The sequence below is a fragment of the Engystomops pustulosus genome, chromosome 6 (genome assembly GCF_040894005.1).
Source record: "Engystomops pustulosus chromosome 6, aEngPut4.maternal, whole genome shotgun sequence".
In the NCBI taxonomy this organism is placed as follows: Eukaryota; Metazoa; Chordata; class Amphibia; order Anura; family Leptodactylidae; genus Engystomops; species Engystomops pustulosus.
This window is the reverse complement of record NC_092416.1, coordinates 180368111-180387231: the sequence shown is the minus strand read 5'-3', so window position 1 is coordinate 180387231 and position 19121 is coordinate 180368111. Positions and strand designations below refer to the sequence as shown.

Below are 19121 nucleotides of genomic sequence, written 5' to 3'. Positions count from 1 at the left end.
AGTACTACCTCAGCCCGGCTACTACCAGACACATCCTGTATACAGCCAGTGCTACCTCAGCCCGGCTACTACCAGACACATCCTGTATACAGCCAGTACTACCTCATCCCAGCTACTACCAGACACATCCTGTATACAGCCAGTACTACCTCAGCCTGGCTACTACCAGACACATCCTGTATACAGCCAGTACTACCTCAGCCCAGCTACTACCAGACACATCCTGTATACAGCCAGTACTACCTCACCGCAGCTACTACCAGACACATCCTGTATACAGCCAGTACTACCTCAGCACAGCTACTACCAGACACATCCTGTATACAGCCAGTACTACCTCAGCCCAGCTACTACCAGACACATCCTGTATACAGCCAGTACTACCTCATCCCAGCTACTACCAGACACATCCTGTATACTGCCAGTACTACCTCAGCCTAGCTACTACCAGACACATCCTGTATACTGCCAGTACTACCTCAGCCCAGCTACTACCGGACACATCCAGTATACAGCCAGTACTACCAGACACATCCTGTATACAGCCAGTACTACTAGACACATCCTGTATACAGCCAGTACTACCTCATCCCAGCTACTACCAGACACATCCTGTATACAGCCAGTACTACTAGACACCTCCTGTATACAGTCAGTACTACCTCAGCCCGGCTACTACCAGACACATCCTGTATACAGCCAGTACTACCTCATCCCAGCTACTACCAGACACATCCTGTATACAGTCAGTACTACCTCAGCCCGGCTACTACCAGACACATCCTGTATACAGCCAGTACTACCACAGCCCAGCTACTACCAGACACATCCTGTATACAGCCAGTACTACCACAGCCCAGCTACTACCAGACACATCCTGTATACAGCCAGTACTACCACAGCCCAGCTACTACCAGACACATCCTGTATACAGCCAGTACTACCTCAGCCCAGCTACTACCAGACACATCCTGTATACAGCCAGTATTACCTCACCCCAGATACTACCAGACATATCCTGTATACAGCCAGTACTACCTCAGCCCAGCTACTACCAGACACATCCTGTATACAGCCAGTACTACCTCATCCCAGCTACTACCAGACACATCCTGTATACAGCCAGTACTACCTCCGCCCAGCTACTACCAGACACATACTGTATACAGCCAGTACTACCACACCCCAGCTACTATCAGACACATCCTGTATACAGCCAGTACTACCTCAGCCCGGCTACTACCAGACACATCCTATATACATCCAGTACTACCTCAGCCCAGCTACTACCAGACACATCCTGTATACAGCCAGTACTACCTCAGCCCAGCTACTACCAGACACATCCTATATACAGCCAGTACTACCTCAGCCCGGCTATTACCAGACACATCCTGTATACAGCCAGTACTACCTCAGCCCAGCTACTACCAGACACATCCTGTATACAGCCAGTACTACCTCAGCCCAGCTACTACCAGACACATCCTGTATACAGCCAGTACTACCTCAGCCCAGCTACTACCAGACAAATCCTGTATACAGCCAGTACTACCTCCGCCCAGCTACTACCAGACACATCCTGTATACAGCCAGTACTACCTCAGCCCAGCTACTACCAGACACATCCTGTATACAGCCATTACTACCTCAGCCCAGCTACTACCAGACACATCCTGTATACAGCCAGTACTACCTCAGCCCGGCTATTACCAGACACATCCTGTATACAGCCAGTACTACCTCAGCCCAGATACTACCAGACACATCTTGTATACAGCCAGTACTACCTCAGCCCAGCTACTACCATACACATCCTGTATACAGCCAGTACTACCACAGCCCGGCTACTACCAGACACATCCTGTATACAGCCAGTACTACCTCAGCCCAGCTACTACCAGACACATCCTGTATACAGCCGGTACTACCTCAGCCCAGCTACTATCAGACACATCCTGTATACAGCCAGTACTACCTCAGCCCGGCTACTACCATACACATCCTGTATACAGCCAGTAATACCTCAGCCCAGCTACTACCAGACACATCCTGTATACAGCCAGTACTACCACACCCCAGCTATTACCAGACACATCCTGTATACAGCCAGTACTACCTCAGCCCAGCTACTACCAGACACATCCTGTATACAGCCAGTACTACCACAGCCCAGCTATTACCAGACACATCCTGTATACAGCCAGTACTACCACAGCCCAGCTACTACCAGACACATCCTGTATACAGCCAGTACTACCTCAGCCCGGCTACTACCAGACACATCCTATATACAGCCAGTACTACCTCAGCCCAGCTACTACCAGACACATCCTGTATACAGCCAGTACTACCACAGCCCAGCTATTACCAGACACATCCTGTATACAGCCAGTACTACCTCAGCCCAGCTACTACCAGACACATCCTGTATACAGCCAGTACTACCACAGCCCAGCTATTACCAGACACATCCTGTATACAGCCAGTACTACCTCAGCCCAGCTACTACCAGACACATCCTGTATACAGCTAGTACTACCTCAGCCCAGCTACTACCAGACACAGTGGGGCAGATTTACTTACCCGGCCCATTCGCGATCCAGCGGCGCTTTCTCTGCACAGGATTCGGGTCCGGCTGGGATTTAAGAAGGTAGTTCCTCCGCCGTCCACCAGGTGGCGCTGCTGCGCCGAAAATAATCTTAACGCCCCGGAATGCACCATCCCATAGCAGGTGAAGGTGAGCGCTTCCCAAGCGACACATTTCGGTTTTTAAATGCGGCGGTTTTTCCGAATACGTCGGGTTTTCATTCGGCCACGCCCCCCCGATTTCTGTCGCGCGCATGCCGGCCCCGATGCGCCACAATCCGATCGCGTGCGCCAAAAGCCCGGGGCAATTCATGTACAAGCGGCGCAAATCGGAAATATTCGGGTAACACGTCGGGAAAACGCGAATCGGGCCGTTAGTAAATGACCCCCATTGTTACAGGTGCTCCTGCACCCAGTGTCTTGGCGGCAGGGTTACTCACCCGTCCACCCTACAGCGACGGCTCGTGCCAGCTTTGTGAAATTTAAAGGACCAGAGTACCACTTATTGGTGCCCTGATGTATAGTCTGCCTCTTTCTTTTTCTCTTTCTGGAGTGAAAGCGCTATGTTGTGACTATTGTGATCTATCCGTTTTGACGTCTGCTAATTTCCTGCCTTCAATTCTCCACTTTTTTTTTCGCCTGTCCTTACCTCCTGGCTGACTACGACTCCGATCCTGTGCCTCCTGTCCTAACCTCCTGCCTGACTACGACTCCGATCCTGTGCCTCCTGTCCTAACCTCCTGCCTGACTACGACTCCGATCTTGTGCCTCCTCTCCTAACCTCCTGCCTGACTACGACTCTGACTATGCCTGCCGTTCCTGTACCTCGCCATGGCCAAAACACCGAACAAGTCTCGCCTGTGGAGCGACCTGGTTGTATCCCGCCGCAGCAAATCCAACCAGCTTTACGTTGGGCTTTGGGGGTGAATACCGGGTGGTACTTAGATTCCGCTCCCAGGCGTTGGCTAACGTCATTGCTCGCAGTGGTTCAGTGGCTCTGCCACCTCCAATCCTGACATAGATCTTGTAAACGGCCAGTACTATCTACCTGCTGAAAGAAGAAGTGTATTCTGGAATCCTTTGTCCCTGAGCTAGCCGCATTACCACCATGGGCCTCCTCTTTAACACCATCCCAGTCGGATCCTTGCAGTCATTCCCGGTTAGACCTGGGATACATACCCTTCGCAACAATTGGGGTAAAAGCAAACAGTTATCAGTGAATGGAGTTGTGACACTGATTTATCATACAGGACAAAGGCAACGTGGTTGTAAGGAACCAGGACCTTACATTGTCATGTTTTAAGGCCAGGAGCTGCACAATGTGTATGACTTAGCACTTTCTCTGCAGATCCTGAAAAACCGGTGACGCAATGTCATACAGTAATCCTTTACACGCAGGATACAAGTGATAGCACCATGAAGATAGACAATGCTGACAGATAATGCATGTGCAGATGTCTGTAAACATTGGTGCCTGCTTGTATGACACAATGGGGCTTATTTACTAAAAGTCCGCGGATCGCACTTTCACCGGATTTTGGAAATTTTCAGGATTTGCGCTGCTCGGACACCTATTTAGAAGGGGATTGTGTCGCACGCCATTGTATTTTGGTGCAATCGCGGCGACTTTCATTTGACAGAAATCGGGGGCGGATTTTGACTGAGTGCGGGATTTTACTTTAAAATTTTGTTGCAAGACAATGCACTTACATGCACCAGGAAGAAGAACTGGAACTCCGGCGGACCTGAGCGGGGAAGCGACAAATGCAGGAAAATGGGCGCACAATCTTTGTGAATTGCGGCAAAGTTCATTCTCGTCGGACAACGCACAGCGGGGACTGGGTAAGTAAATGTGCCCCAGTATATGTAATAAGTACGCCGGCACTCGTGAATTTAAAGGGCCAGGACACCACTTATTGGTGCTTGTCACTTCCCGGAATTAGTTAAAACCCGGCTTCTCCCAGCATCCCCTGCCGGATCTTCATTCTCTATGCTGTCAAGAAAGATTTGTCTTGTGCCTGTGATTGGATTCCCCTTTGTGACCCCGGACCTGTTCCCGTTTATGCTCCTCCACTGCCTGCCCTGACCTTCTGCTCCGTCTCTGACTCTGAACCTTTGCCGCCTGTCTTGACCTCCTGCCTGTCCCCGACCACGAGCCTTTTGACTCTGTACTTCACCTTGGCTGCTACCGCGGGCAAGTTGCACCTGTGGAACGACCTGGTGGAACCACCTGCAGCAAGTACAACCCGCTTTGGGGGGGCTCTGGTGAAAACCGGGGGCCACTTAGATTCCGGTCACAGGTGTCGGCTTGTGTCATCATCCGCGGTGGTCCAGGGAGTTCACTACCCCAGAAGCCTGGCATAATCCTGGAATATAAATCCATAAATCACAGTCCTGCTGCTAATAAAAACTTACACAAAGGTATGATTACACATCTCTCCAGGGGCAATACCTAATACTGTCTGCAGGATCAATTTAAAGAAGACCTGTCACCAGATTTTTACCACCCTGACTAGCAATGCATGCTGATAAAGTCCTCTCCATATTACCTGCTAGTGGGACACTGAACCTACATCCATTTTCTGATATGCAAATTAGCTTTTCCAGACTTATGTCTGCTGGCTGTGACTCTTCTCTCTCTCAGGCTGGCAGTGAGCCATGCCCTCTTATTCTGACCGATAGCTCTGTGTCTCTTCAAATCCCTGCTTTGCCTCCTTGTACTTAGTGACAGTCTGCTAATATTCAACTACAGGCATATAGCCTTCTTACAATAGCAAACTGTGCACCATGTATGTATCTGAACACATGAAATCACAGCAGTCTCCATGGAGGATGGAGAGGAGTAGAAGTCTATAGAGGCAGCTGTGACTTCATGTGGTCAGATACATGCATGGGGTGCAGTTTGCTATTGTTAAGAGGCTAAAGGACCTGAGATTATGTCACCCTGGTCACATGACCTAAACTGCTGAATAGTAAGGAGACATGAGGCATGGGGAGTATTTGATGGGAGGGGCTGTCTTAGCAGGACCCGCCCCCTCTGATGCCAGGCAGCTTTTAGCTCCTGTGCTCCGCTGCACTAAGGGGTGGGAGCCGGAACACGGACATGCTTTACCATGGCTCAGCGACCGGTCATGTTTTTAACAGCTGGTTCACTGGAATCGGGCCGAACAGGTTGGATCCCACCCCTTTTACCTAAATTTTCATTCACCCTTTCCTAACAATGTGATTCAGGCTCGCACACGTTCGGTGATCATGTAACCAGAGTTTACTGAATAATTGTGGTTTCCACCCACACACACATGAGAAGAATTTGCAGATGTCTTTGTGTATTAAACATTACACCCCCAGCCCACCAGAGAGCACTGCTAAACCATAGGGAAAAAATGACCCCCATCATCCTGAAACTCAATGAGGATTGACTAGACTGGAAGCTACTGTAACAAACCCTCATCTGTGATAAGAATAAGGTCTGGCAATTTTTCTTTGCACACAAACTACCACCCGCCCCTTTAAGTGCGCAGTATTGGAAAGTGTCAGACAAAATGCCACCTCCACACAATTCAGGTGCAAGGACATAATATATAGATGTGCAAGCTCCAAAAAATACAGACCATAATATATCAGGGCCAAAGAATATTAGAAATTTTCTAGGTGAAGTTCACTTATCCTGGAGCTTTGGAGTTTTGGGTGTCATAGGATGGGCTGCCACCAGGGGGAGCTGTGCGTAAATCAATCAATAATAATCTTTATTTCTATAGAACCATCATATTCCGTAGCTTTACTAATCATAGGGGACAGATACAAATATAATATTACATCACACAGAACAAACAGTCATATGGAACAATAGGTGTGAGGGTCCTGCTCTCAAGAGCTTACAGTCTATGAGGATGAGGGGGTGACACAAGAGCTTACAGTCTATGAGGATGGGGGGTGACACAAGAGCTTACAGTCTATGAGGACGAGGGGGTGACACAAGAGCTTACAGTCTATGAGGATGAGGAGGTGACACAGGGGCTTACAGTCTATGCAGATGAGGGGACACACAAGAGCTTACAGTCTATGAGGATGAGGGGGTGACACAAGAGCTTACAGTCTATGAGGATGAGGGGGACACAAGAGCTTACAGTCTATGAGGATGAGGGAGTGACACAAGAGCTTACAGTCTATGAGGATGAGGAGGTGACACAAGAGCTTACAGTCTGTGAGGATGAGGGGGACACGAGCTTACAGTCTATGAGGAGGAGGGGGTGGCACAAGAGCTTACAGTCTATGAGGATGAGGGGGTGACACAAGAGCTTACAGTCTATGAGGATGAGGGGGTGACAAAAGAGCTTACAGTCTATGAGGATGAGGGGGTGACACAAGAGCTTACAGTCTGTGAGGATGAGGGGGACACGAGCTTACAGTCTATGAGGAGGAGGGGGTGGCACAAGAGATTACAGTCTATGAGGATGAGGAGGTGACACAAGAGCTTACAGTCTATGAGGATGAGGGGATGACACAAGAGCTTACAGTCTATGAGGATGAGGGGGGACACAAGAGCTTACAGTCTATGAGGATGAGGGGGGACACAAGAGCTTACAGTCTATGAGGATGAGGGGGTGACACAAGAGATTACAGTCTATGAGGATGAGGGGGACACGAGCTTACAGTCTATGAGGATGAGGGGTGACACAAGAGCTTACAGTCTATGAGGAGGAGGGGGTGGCACAAGAGCTTACAGTCTATGAGGATGAGGGGGTGACACAAGAGCTTACAGTCTATGAGGATGAGGGGGACACAAGAGCTTATAGTCTATGATGATGAGGGGGTGACACAAGAGCTTACAGTCTATGAGGATGAGGGGGGACACAAGAGCTTACAGTCTATGAGGAGGAGAAGGGACACAAGAGCTTATAGTCTATGATGATGAGGGGGTGACACAAGAGCTTACAGTCTATGAGGATGGGGGAGACACAAGAGCTTACAGTCTATGAGGATGAGGGGGTGACACAAGAGCTTACAGTCTATGAGGATGAGGGTGACACAAGAGCTTACAGTCTATGAGGATGAGGGGGTGACACAAGAGCTTACAGTCTATGAGGATGAGGGGGAGACACAAGAGCTTATAGTCTATGATGATGAGAGGGTGACACAAGAGCTTACAGTCTATGAGGATGAGAGGGTGACACAAGAGCTTACAGTCTATGAGGATGAGGGGTGACACAAGAGCTTACAGTCTATGAGGATGAGGGGGTGACACAAGAGCTTACAGTCTATGAGGATGAGGGGGTGACACATGGTTTTCCCATGAAGTAAAGTTAGGTCCTATCCATGGGTTAGAGCCTAACCTGCTGATCAGTGATGAGACCCCCACATATCATGAAAACGAGGGGTCCGATGGGGTCCCACGTACTTCTGTCGGACCCCTTGTCGCTCCGTCAGACTAATGAAGAAGATGGCTGCTCATGAACGTTCTGCTTCATTAATCTCTATGGAGTTGACGGAAATTGCCGAGCGCTGCGCCCACAATCTCCATCAGCTCCATAGAGCAGAATGGTCATGCGCAGTGGTCTGCTCCATTAGTCTGACAGAGCGACAAAGGGTCTGACGGAGGTACGTGGGACCCCATCGGGTAGAGCCTAACTTTTGTTTAACCCTAGGGGGTCTGATCTCTCATACATATACAGCGATACTACGGTATAGCACTATACAGAGAATTTGCTATGGATCTGTAACAGTGTGGCACTGGCACACTAGTATAGATCCTGCCCAATGATAAGTCTTATACAGACTCCAAGCTGCCATGGAAACAGATCGTCGCTCTCAGATGATGTCATGGAAAGCCACGATCCCAACCGATATTTTGGCACCCACACAGCAACAACAAATTGCAATAGATTGTGGAAGCAGCAAGATTGTTACTGGTCAGGCTGAATGACAGGCCGGGAAGTCTCCTGGGAGTAATGGATCACCACCCTTTGGCTTTTCCAGCTGTATTAGAACAGATAACAAGGTATCATAGTATCATAGTATATAAGGCTGGAAGGAGACGCAAGTCCATCAAGTCCAACCTTCAAGAATTAAATAAATGTTTTATCCCCATAACCCGTGATATTTTTTCTCTCCAGAAAGTCATCCAGGCCTCTCCTGCACATGTACATAGAGTCGGCCATAACAACCTCCTGCGGCAGAGAGTTCCATAGTCTCACTGCTCTTACAGTAAAGAACCTTTGTCTATGGTGATGGTAGAATCGCCTCTCCTCTAGGCGTAGAGGATGCCCCCTTGTCCTGGTCACAGGCCTAGGTATAAGAAGATCTTTGGAGAGATCCTTGTACTGTCCGTTCAGGTATTTGTACATTGTAATGAGGTCTCCCCTCAGTCGTCTTTTTTCTAAACTGAATAATCCCAAATTTTGTAATCTGTCAGTGTATTCTAATCCCCCCATTCCCCTAATAATCCTGGTTGCTCTCCTTTGCACCCGTTCCAGCTCTATTATATCCTTTTTATACACTGGTGCCCAAAACTGTACACAATATTCCATGTGTGGTCTGACCAGGGATTTGTATAAGGGCAAAACTATGTCTTTGTCATGAGAATCTATTCCTCTCTTGATACATCCCATTATTTTATTTGCTTTAGCAGCAGCCGCCTGGCTCTGGTCACTAAAATTAAGTTTACCATCCACCAATACCCCCAAGTCCTTTTCAGCTTCAGTTTTACTAAGTAATTGACCGTTTAGAACATAATTATACTTTTTGTTTCCATGGCCCAAGTGCATAACTTTACATTTATCTACATTAAACCTCATCAACCATTTCTCTGCCCATCCCTCAAGCTTCCACAAATCCCTCTGTAATGCTAAACTATCGACCTCAGTATTTATTACTTTACACAGCTTAGTATCATCTGCAAATATTGAAACTTGACTGTGTAAACCCACTACAAGGTCATTAATAAAAATATTAAAAAGAAGTGGCCCCAATACTGACCCCTGTGGCACTCCACTGGTAACATCAACCCAATCTGAGAATATGCCATTAATGACGACCCTCTGTTTTCTATCACTAAGCCAATTACTTACCCAGATACACAGATTTTCTCCTATTCCCAGCAGTCTCATTTTGTATACCAACCTTTTATGTGGCACGGTGTCAAATGCCTTTGAGAAGTCCAGATATACAACATCCACAGCGTCCCCCAGATCCAGTCTTGAACTTACCTCCTCGTAGAAACCAATTAGATTAGTCTGACAGGACCGATCTCTTATAAACCCATGCTGACGCTGGGTTACAAGGTTGTGCACAGTGAGATACTCCAGGATAGCATCTCTAACAAACCCCTCAAATATTTTCCCCACCACAGCAGTTAGACTTACGGGTCTGTAGTTTCCAGGATCGCTATTTGATCCTTTTTTGTATATTGGTACCACATTTGCTATGCGCCATTCCTGTGGAACATAACCAGTCCTCAGTGAATCTTCAAATATTAAAAATAACGGTCTGTCTATCACGGTACATAATTCATGCAGAACCCGGAGCAGACATTCCCCTGGTTGCTAGCGGCCATGTCTTTCTGCAGCATTGCTACCCCAGAGCTGATATCCCCCTCATCCACCAGCCTGGCAAACTTATTGGGGTGCACCAGATCAGGACTAGACTCTCTACAACTCTTCCCTCTACCCCGCCTTCTACATGTTACCCAACTAGCTGCCCCCTCATTCTGCACCTCCATACTTCCCTCCCCACAACCATCTTCCCCAGAGAGTTTGTGCTCCAGGAGCAGCAAACTTCGTTCCATATTATCAATTGCCCGCAGCCTTGAAACTTGCTCATTTAGATCCAGAATCTGGGCTTCCAGATGAGCAATTTTCACACACCCCACACAGCAGTATTCCCCCTCGAACGGCTGTTCAAGGAAAGCATACATGGCACAGGATGTACACCGTGTAGCAATGCCACTTATGGAGTCCATTGTTCTAATGGGGATTACAATATAAATATGCACAGAAAGAAGAATTTACAGTCAAAGTAACACAAAACACAGAAGTTACCTACTAAGCCCCTCAAACTTAAGTCCCTTAAACCTAAGTCACACTTATGACACTGCACACACTTGGGATCAGTGCACACTCGCTGCCAAGCTCACACACTCGCTTTGCTAATGCTTTTTTTTAAAGTTATTGGCCACAAAAATCTGCAGAGCTCACTGCACAAGATCTGGGTGATCCCTAGTCATAGAAATCTGTCACTTATCATTCTCACCTTGACAATAACAATTGTCAATAACAATGTTTACCAAGAGGTGGCAGTGTTGGATATAAAATTTGTATCATGTTATGGACTGTTCTCACCAAGTGCAAAGGCTAGGGCAATGATGGCATACCTTATAGAGCAGTGATGGCGAACCTATGGCACTGGTGCCAGAGATGGCACTCGGAGGCATCTCTGTGGGCACCCAGGTTATCTCCCAGGCACAGAGTTTGCCAGACATGGCACTTTCCTGCAGTCTCAGGCAGTCCAAGTAGTGCTCTGATATATTAAAGTGACCCATCCTGTGCTGCCTGGTCCTGTCCGATGAGTGAAAAGGTGTGGACAGGGTCGGATTGGAGCTCAAAGATTCTGGTAGCAATAAGTTTTTTACTGCCTAAATGGCTGTGTTGGTACTTTGGGAAAAGCTAGTGTGTTTTGGGTCTCATTTTGGGCACTAAATCTCTAAAAGGTTCGCCATCACTGTTATAGAGCCTGAGTGCCTAAACTTCAACCAAAAGCCACTTATTTATTGCAAAGCAATTTAAGCAGTAATTTATTTTTCCCAGTTCTTTAACAACTTTCAATCAATGCAGTTAAAAGGAGGAGAGCAAATTTGACTTGTTGCAAGAAGATTCTGCATAAAGATTCTTTGGGTCCTGTCTGGTGAACTTCATTCTGGGGTGATGGCCTGGGTGCCTACACAGAGGGCTCTGAGTGCCGTCTTTGGCACCAGTGCCATAGGTTAGCCACCAATGGGCTAGGGCAATCGACACATTGGGGCTTAATTACTAGGGGTTCGTGGCCGCACTTAAGTCAGATTTTCGCACTATTTTCTGGGATTGCTCCGCCGTGACAGCTATTTAACTGGGGATTGTCCGATTGTCAAATTTAGTCAGACAGAAGTGTGTCGTATGCCCCATGTTAAAGATACGCCAAAAAAAAGTGATGCACTCTGTGGGGGCAGTTCCGGGGGCGCCAGATTCAAGAACGTACTGAGAAATCCGGAATCTGGCGCCCCCTGCACTATAAACAGGTAACTGCACATAGTACACACTACACTGTCCTTAGTAAATGCGCCTCACTGTGGAGGACTTAGGTGTGTGGGGGATGCAGCAACTTACTTGTAGCATCGGGTAGGTTCATACCAGGAAGAGCTATGGAGGGTCACAAGTGGCGCCTGCAAGGTGCATTTGGACCTATTGAAGAGGACTAATCGTAATTCACATTTTATCAATTAAACTGACCTGTACCGGCTTCCATGCTTACTTACTTCTTAGTCTTAGGGGCTGTGCGTCTGGATTACCTGTGTTTTCTCCTATATACTACAATACCTGGAAGAGACTGGGCGCACTGTGCGGTGATGTTTTTTGACTTCAGCTCAGCATTTAAAGGGACACTCCAGTCACAGCTGATTCGATGCATTATGCCTGGTCCTGAAGGGAGGAGCAGGACTCCAGGTTCTAGTAACAAATAACAATGAGTCCTGCTCCTCCTCTCAGGCCTCGCACCGTGTATTATTCCATGATTTAGCGTTGAGTCTTTTGTCAATACTATATGATCACGGTTTAAAAATGGAGTCATCAGGAGGATTAGTGATATGTGTCACCTTCATAAATACAGCAACTATATGGATATAGTCAGAGAGATAGGTAAGACAAGTACTTACCGATCAACCAGTTTGTTTGGAGTAAAGATGGTGGATTAGCTTCAGTGTTGTCTACCATCACAATCCATCCTGATAATCCAGGGGCACGTACTCATAAATCCAGGCACCGGGACTATGGTAATCTTCTTATATTTCTTATCCATGGCCTCCGTTCCTTCAATATCAACTTTTATAATTATCATAATAAGTCTGAAGGGCTCCTGGGGGTGCTGTAGCTTCACAGGCTGTCACGCTGTCTCTGTCCCTCTGCCTGCTGCAATCTCACACAGTGGGAGGGAGGAAGTGCTCTCACAGTGTAACAGTATATGAAGCTACAGTACAGAGGGGCTCTGGTTACTACCCCCCAGGAGCCCTTCTGGCTCATTAGCATAACTTAATTAGGTGATATTAGGAGGAAGGAGGCAATGGACAACAAGTATAAGAAGATTCCAACAGTCACGGTGCCTGGATCTATGAGCAAGTGGTTTATCAGGATGAAGTTTTCAAGGTGATTGCTGGAAACACTGCCTCTTAGCTACCTTGTAAGGCAGCCCCTTAACATTACTTTCCTTATCCCATCCTGGAAAACATATTTGAACACTACAGGACTTTTCTTTGCCTGATGACGTGAATGCTATATATCCCTGACTATTGTGTATAGGGCGGTGTATATGGTCATGTGGTGTGCAGAGACTCCACTGTCTATTTGTGTTTTATTAGGTTTCTATAATTTTATTAAATACTTGTAGCATCCATGTGAAATGCAGTGGTGTTTGGCTTGTTGCACAGGTGGATCTATGAGTCCATTACACTGACGGATGGACATTGCTGCTTCATTATATACGTCTGACGTCCCTGCGCGGTGAGTCTCCGTCCTCGTGTCCGGTCTCCCTTATGAGGATGACTTCTGCTTCATCACTTGAAAAATAATCGGTGAGACTTTCCTGCCAGCAGTAACCTACAGAAATGGAGGCGATACATGTATTACATAAGCAAAAGCAACAGAGCTGAGAGAGAGAAGCTGCAGTGCAGAGAATGAGGGACAGGCCATGTCTATATGACATAATCTAGTGATACACACATCACAGCAAGGAGCATGTGTAACTATAACTATAGACATGGCAGCTATAGTAACGTTTGTGGGGCCCAGAGGTTTAGGGGCCACTTGGGTGCAAGGACATTGGGGGTCATTTACTAAGGGGCCGAATCGCTTTTTTTTCGTCGGGTTTCCCGAATTTTTCCCATTTGCGCCGAATTTCCCCAGGTTTTTGGCGCACGCAATCGGATTGTGGCGCTTCGGTGCCATCATGCAGGCAATGGAAATCGGGGGCGTGGCCATCAGAAAACCCGATGGATTCGGACACTAAAAAAAGTGTCACTTGACACGCACTTACCTGTACCAAGAAATACAAGATGAACTCCGGTGGACTCCAGCGCGACACCTAGTGGATATGGGCGCACGTGTGTGGAGCCGAAAACGCGTTCCGAATCAGCGTTGGAGAACCCGCCGCTGGATTGCGACTGGACCGGGTAAGTAAATGACCCCCATTGTGCCTTTACTTATGGAGTAACAGGGTGGTGTATTCTGCTACATGTATCTCACATACAGAGCTCTACATTTGATACATAAGGTTCTGCTGTCCGGTATTAGGTTGTAGAGACCCAATTCATTATTTGCCTTAGTTGTAAACTCTCGTAGACCCCTCCTTTATACCTTGAGTCCCGTCTCTGCAGTGTCTGGTCCATTAATAAGATATAAGATAACTTACCTGTAAATAAGAGACACAATGATTGCCCCAGAGGCAGGGCCCACCCAGTACACCCAGTGGTAGTCCCAGTAACCAGCTACGACTGCCGGGCCCAAAGCCCGAGCCGGGTTCAAGCAGGAACCAGATATGGAGCCTCTGTAAGACCAGAGACAAGACATATGATATCATAGGACGTAGTAACATTGTATTATGGGATGTATATATCCAGCATGTGCCTTGCTGAGATACTCACCCTGCTAAAATTCCAGTTAGGAGGGTGAATCCAATAGAATAAGGAGCCAGTGGGGTCCGACTCCGTTCACCTACTGCCCCCATCACCACAGCAAAAACAAGGAAAAAACTGAATACTATTTCCACTCCGACTGCTTTGCCCAGGGATGTCTCGCTGTCCAGCATGCAGACCGCTCCCGTTCGGTTCACAAATGATGATTCATCTGCCAGTCCCTGGAAAGAAGAACGGAAACAGTCAGCAAGAAGGTGGAATACAAGGAAAATATGTACCTCATATGGAAACAGTGATGCTAAAGTAAAAAAACATTGTAGTAATAAAAGTCTATGTACGTACCTTGGCCAACAAAGCTCCGAGCATTCCTCCCGCCAGTTGGCATACCCAGTAGGGTATCAGCAGAATGGGGGTCAGTCCTCCGGAAATAACTACACCTAAGGTCACGGCCGGATTGAAGTGTCCACCACTAAAAGAAAATGTATCAATTAAGCTCCAACCTAGTCCATAGTATTTTATGCTCTATAGTACTCTATACCTATACTCTAGACCTTGGAGCCCATTATGGTTTCCTGGATTTGGGTTGGAGAATTTATACAATCTCTTAGTCTTCGTTGTGACTGTATTGGCCAATAATACCAAGGATGAATGTCACTTATTTCTAACAAGATAGAACTTGTTGGCGCTTCCAAACTTGCCTTATGTTACCAAGAACAGAGATGACGATGGCCAACGCAAGACCGTGAGCGAAAGCTGGAAGCACGGGTCCAGCTCCGTTGGGATTGACCAACACTGAAAGACATCCAACGGAGATGAAAAGGACACATCCTAGAAGCTCGGCTAGACATGGTTGGACAAACATCTCGAAGATGTTAAGTTGTTCTTTCTCTTTATCCTTTGCGGCCAGGGCTTCCCTAGATGTTGAACCCATGATCTCAAGTTCTGTCTCCAGCGATTTAGCCATGGAAGTATAGTGGTATCTGCCGTGGAAAGAGATGAACATTACAAAATATAATAGTAAGTTGTAAATACAAAAAAGTACAATTTCCATTTACATTCCAACTATTTAATAAGACTTGGTCTTTCTCAAAAAGACCATATTAAATGTGTTTTAATAAAAAAAAAGTAGGCTGACAGCAAAGTGGGCCGTACATATGAGCTAAAAATTCTGGATTTCAGCTCCAAACCATCGATCAAGAGACTGGACGGCCAACAAAACTCTCTTAAATAATCAGTTGTTTTGAATTTTTTTGGCCGAACATCAAAAAGTTTGGAATGAAATGGGGCTCTCTGAATCAGATTCTTATTAGAATTTCAAAATCAATGAACTCCTGGCTAACGGGACAAGACTAACATCGGAGATAGGGGGTTAGTTTAAAGAGATAGGGGGTGAGATCAGGCAATGGGGAGATGAGTAGGGGCAACATAGAAAGATGGGAGCAGAGAGAACAATGAGGGGAGAAAGAGAGATGGGATTGTAGAGGGAAAGGTAGGATTCATAGATAAGTTGGGGCCACATAGGCAGATGGGGGCATGGAGAGATGAGTGAGGGATCACATAGACAAGTGGGGGTTTAGAGAGATCAGCAGGGGGCAACATAGATAGATGGGGGCATAGAGAGATGAGTTGGGGCAACGTAGATAGATGAGGGCATAGAGAGATGATTTGGGGCAACACAGATAGATGGGGGCATAGAGACATGAGCAGGGAGCAACATAGATAGATGGGAGCATAGAGAGATGATCGGGCGGCAACATAGATAGATAGGAGATTAGAGAGATGAGTGAGGGTCAACATGGACAGATGGGAGCCAAAAGAGATGAGTGGGGAACCACAAAGCCAAATAGGAGCATAGAGACATAAGTGGGGGTCTACATAGGCAGACATAGGTATTAAGAGATGAATGGGGGACAACATAGACAGATGGGGGCTTATAGAGATGAGTGGTAAGGGACAAATATAGATTGAGGAATTGAGAGATGAGTTGGGGGAATTAAGGGTTTTGGAGAGATTAGTGGGGGGAAACATAGACAGATGGGGGCATAGAGAGATGAGTGGGGGGCAACATAGACGGATGGGGGCATAGAGAGATGAGTGGGGGAAACATAGACAGATGGGGGCATAGAGAGATGAGTGGGGGGCAACATAGACGGATGGGGGCATAGAGAGATGAGTGGGGGAAACATAGACAGATGGGGGCATAGAGAGATGAGTGGGGGGCAACATAGACGGATGGGGGCATAGAGAGATGAGTGGGGGAAACATAGACAGATGGGGGCATAGAGAGATGAGTGGGGGGCAGCATAGAGAGATGAGTGGGGGGGCAACATAGACATATGGGGGCATAGAGAGATGAGTGGAGGGCAACATAGACAGATGGGGGCATAGAGAGATGAGTAGAGAGCAACATAGACAGATGGGGGCATAGAGAGATGAGTAGAGAGCAACATAGACAGATGGGGGCATAGAGAGATGAGTGGGGGGGCAACATAGACAGATGAGGGCATAGAGAGATGAGTGGAGGACAACATAGACAGATGGGGGCATAGAGAGATGAGTGGAGGGCAACATAGATGGATGGGGCATAGAGAGATGAGTGTGGGGCAACATAGACAGATGGGGGCATAGAGAGATGAGTAGAGGGCAACATAGACAGATGGGGGCATAGAGAGATGAGTGGAGGGCAACATAGACAGATGGGGGCATAGAGAGATGAGTGGAGGGCAACATAGACAGATGAGGGCATAGAGAGATGAGTAAGGGGCAACATAGATGGATGGGGCATAGAGAGATGAGTGGAGGGCAACATAGACGGATGGGGCATAGAGAGATGAGTGGAGGGCAACATAGACAGATGGGGGCATAGAGAGATGAGTGGAGGGCAACATAGACGGATGGGGCATAGAGAGATGAGTGGAGGGCAACATAGACAGATGGGGGCATAGAGAGATGAGTAGAGGGCAACATAGACAGATGAGGGCATAGAGAGATGAGTAAGGGGCAACATAGACGGATGGGGGCATAGAGAGATGAGTGGAGGGCAACATAGACAGATGGCGGCATAGAGAGATGAGTGGAGGGCAACATAGACGGATGGGGCATAGAGAGATGAGTGGAGGGCAACATAGACAGATGGGGGCATAGAGAGATGAGTGGGGGGCAACTTAGACAGATGGGGGCATAGAGAGATGAGTGGAGGGCAACATAGACGGATGGGGGCATAGAGAGATGAGTGGAGGGCAACATAGACGGATGGGGCATAGAGAGATGAGTGGAGGGCAACATAGACAGATGGGGGCATAGAGAGGAAACCTAAAATTTGGTCTAATCAGGTATAATCAGCCTAATTGTCCTCAGCACCTCTTACTCCTGAGCTATACACATAGAAATAGTTTGAGCTGCTATCGCCATACACATGGGAAAATCGTCTTTCTGCTCTAGGACCCGCGATTCCTTACCATAATATTGAGGACATAACGTTTCTGAAAGGGCCCCACACATTGTAATTTGATGGGGTAATACTCGTCTCACACTCTTTATTGCTACTCTCCCAACACCACTAAGTTGTGCTCTTATATAAACCGATGGGCTGTTCAGCTTCTTTGACTCTGGAAGCCTCAGTTTGCATGTTACATGTTCTAGCTCATGACCGTAGAATGATGAAACAAGTATGTGCGGACAATACTGAGGCTTCACACTCCGATACTAATGGAGGAAAACCAATGGAAACCTATACTTTTTTGTTGTTGATGCCTCTTAAAACAAGTTTTGTGAAGGATCTCTTTGTACACAAGTCAACCAGGGCAGATCATAAGGACCACATTCTGGTTAACCAACAAAAACTGCCGTCTATATGCACTTTCTACAAATAGTGACTATTCTCCGGATTTCTTTCCTAGTTTTTCAATGCAGAACCCCATCCTGAAGTCACACAGAGGGTGGTTGTGTCACAGTGTGGTACTGTCACATCCGGAACTGTAACTTCCTTACCAAAATCAGGGACAGATACAAAGTATAAGACTTACTCCCCAACTAGAGTCAAGGACTCCTAGCAAAAAAAGACCACTGCCCTAAACACTGACATGATCATTACGCTAATATTAATTACATTGTAGCAGATAATTTACTTACACGATTTATCAGTCCTGGCTCCTCAGCTCTGACGGGTGCCGAACCGAAATCGTGAGCCTGCTCTTCCAAAGTCCAATATAGAGAGTATATGACCGCAGAGGACAATGACCTAGAAAGCACAAAGGCTTAAAAGTGACCTCCCAAATATAATTCTGTGAAGACGCACTGTTTGTTTTACTGTGGGGCACCAGGTAGAAAGAAAAGTGAGATGGACATCTGTGTACTTATTATTTATATACTTCAGGCTCTGCAATATAATATCAGTAATATACTTCATTATAAGATTGGAGAATATGGGGAATGGTTAAAATCAGTCCATATTCAATTCTTTATATTATATTCTTGTACATAGGGGGCAGTATTATAGAAGTTATATTCCTGTACATAGGGGCAGTATTATAGTAGTTATATTCTTGTACATAGGGGGCAGTATTATAGAAGTTATATTCCTGTACATAGGGGGCAGTATTATAGTAGTTATATTCCTGTACATAGGGGGCAGTATTATAGTAGTTATATTCCTGTACAT

The 19121-nt window shown here is 46.9% G+C and overlaps 1 protein-coding gene across 1 annotated transcript; it reads right to left on the bottom strand.

Annotated features, from left to right (window-relative positions):
* Positions 1-13194: 13194 nt before the first annotated feature.
* LOC140066194 (aquaporin-8-like) lies at positions 13195-18703 on the bottom strand. Its single transcript, XM_072113730.1, has 6 exons — positions 18593-18703; positions 15160-15441; positions 14804-14930; positions 14471-14682; positions 14239-14373; positions 13195-13427 (listed from the first exon to the last, which is right to left on the bottom strand). Exons 2-6 carry the CDS (start codon positions 15423-15425, stop codon positions 13385-13387), a joined length of 783 nt encoding a protein of 260 aa, XP_071969831.1. The 5' UTR covers positions 15426-15441; positions 18593-18703; the 3' UTR covers positions 13195-13384.
* Positions 18704-19121: the final 418 nt, after the last annotated feature.

Coding starts and splice junctions, on each gene's coding strand:
- LOC140066194 (XM_072113730.1), bottom strand. CDS start 15,425: ATGGCTAAATCGCTGGAGACAGAACTTGAGATCATGGGTTCAACATCT. Junction 14,683..14,803: donor TCGGAGCTTTGTTGGCCAAG/GTACGTACATAG, acceptor TCTTCTTTCCAG/GGACTGGCAGATGAATCATC. Junction 13,428..14,238: donor ATTGTGTCTCTTATTTACAG/GTAAGTTATCTT, acceptor CCATTTCTGTAG/GTTACTGCTGGCAGGAAAGT.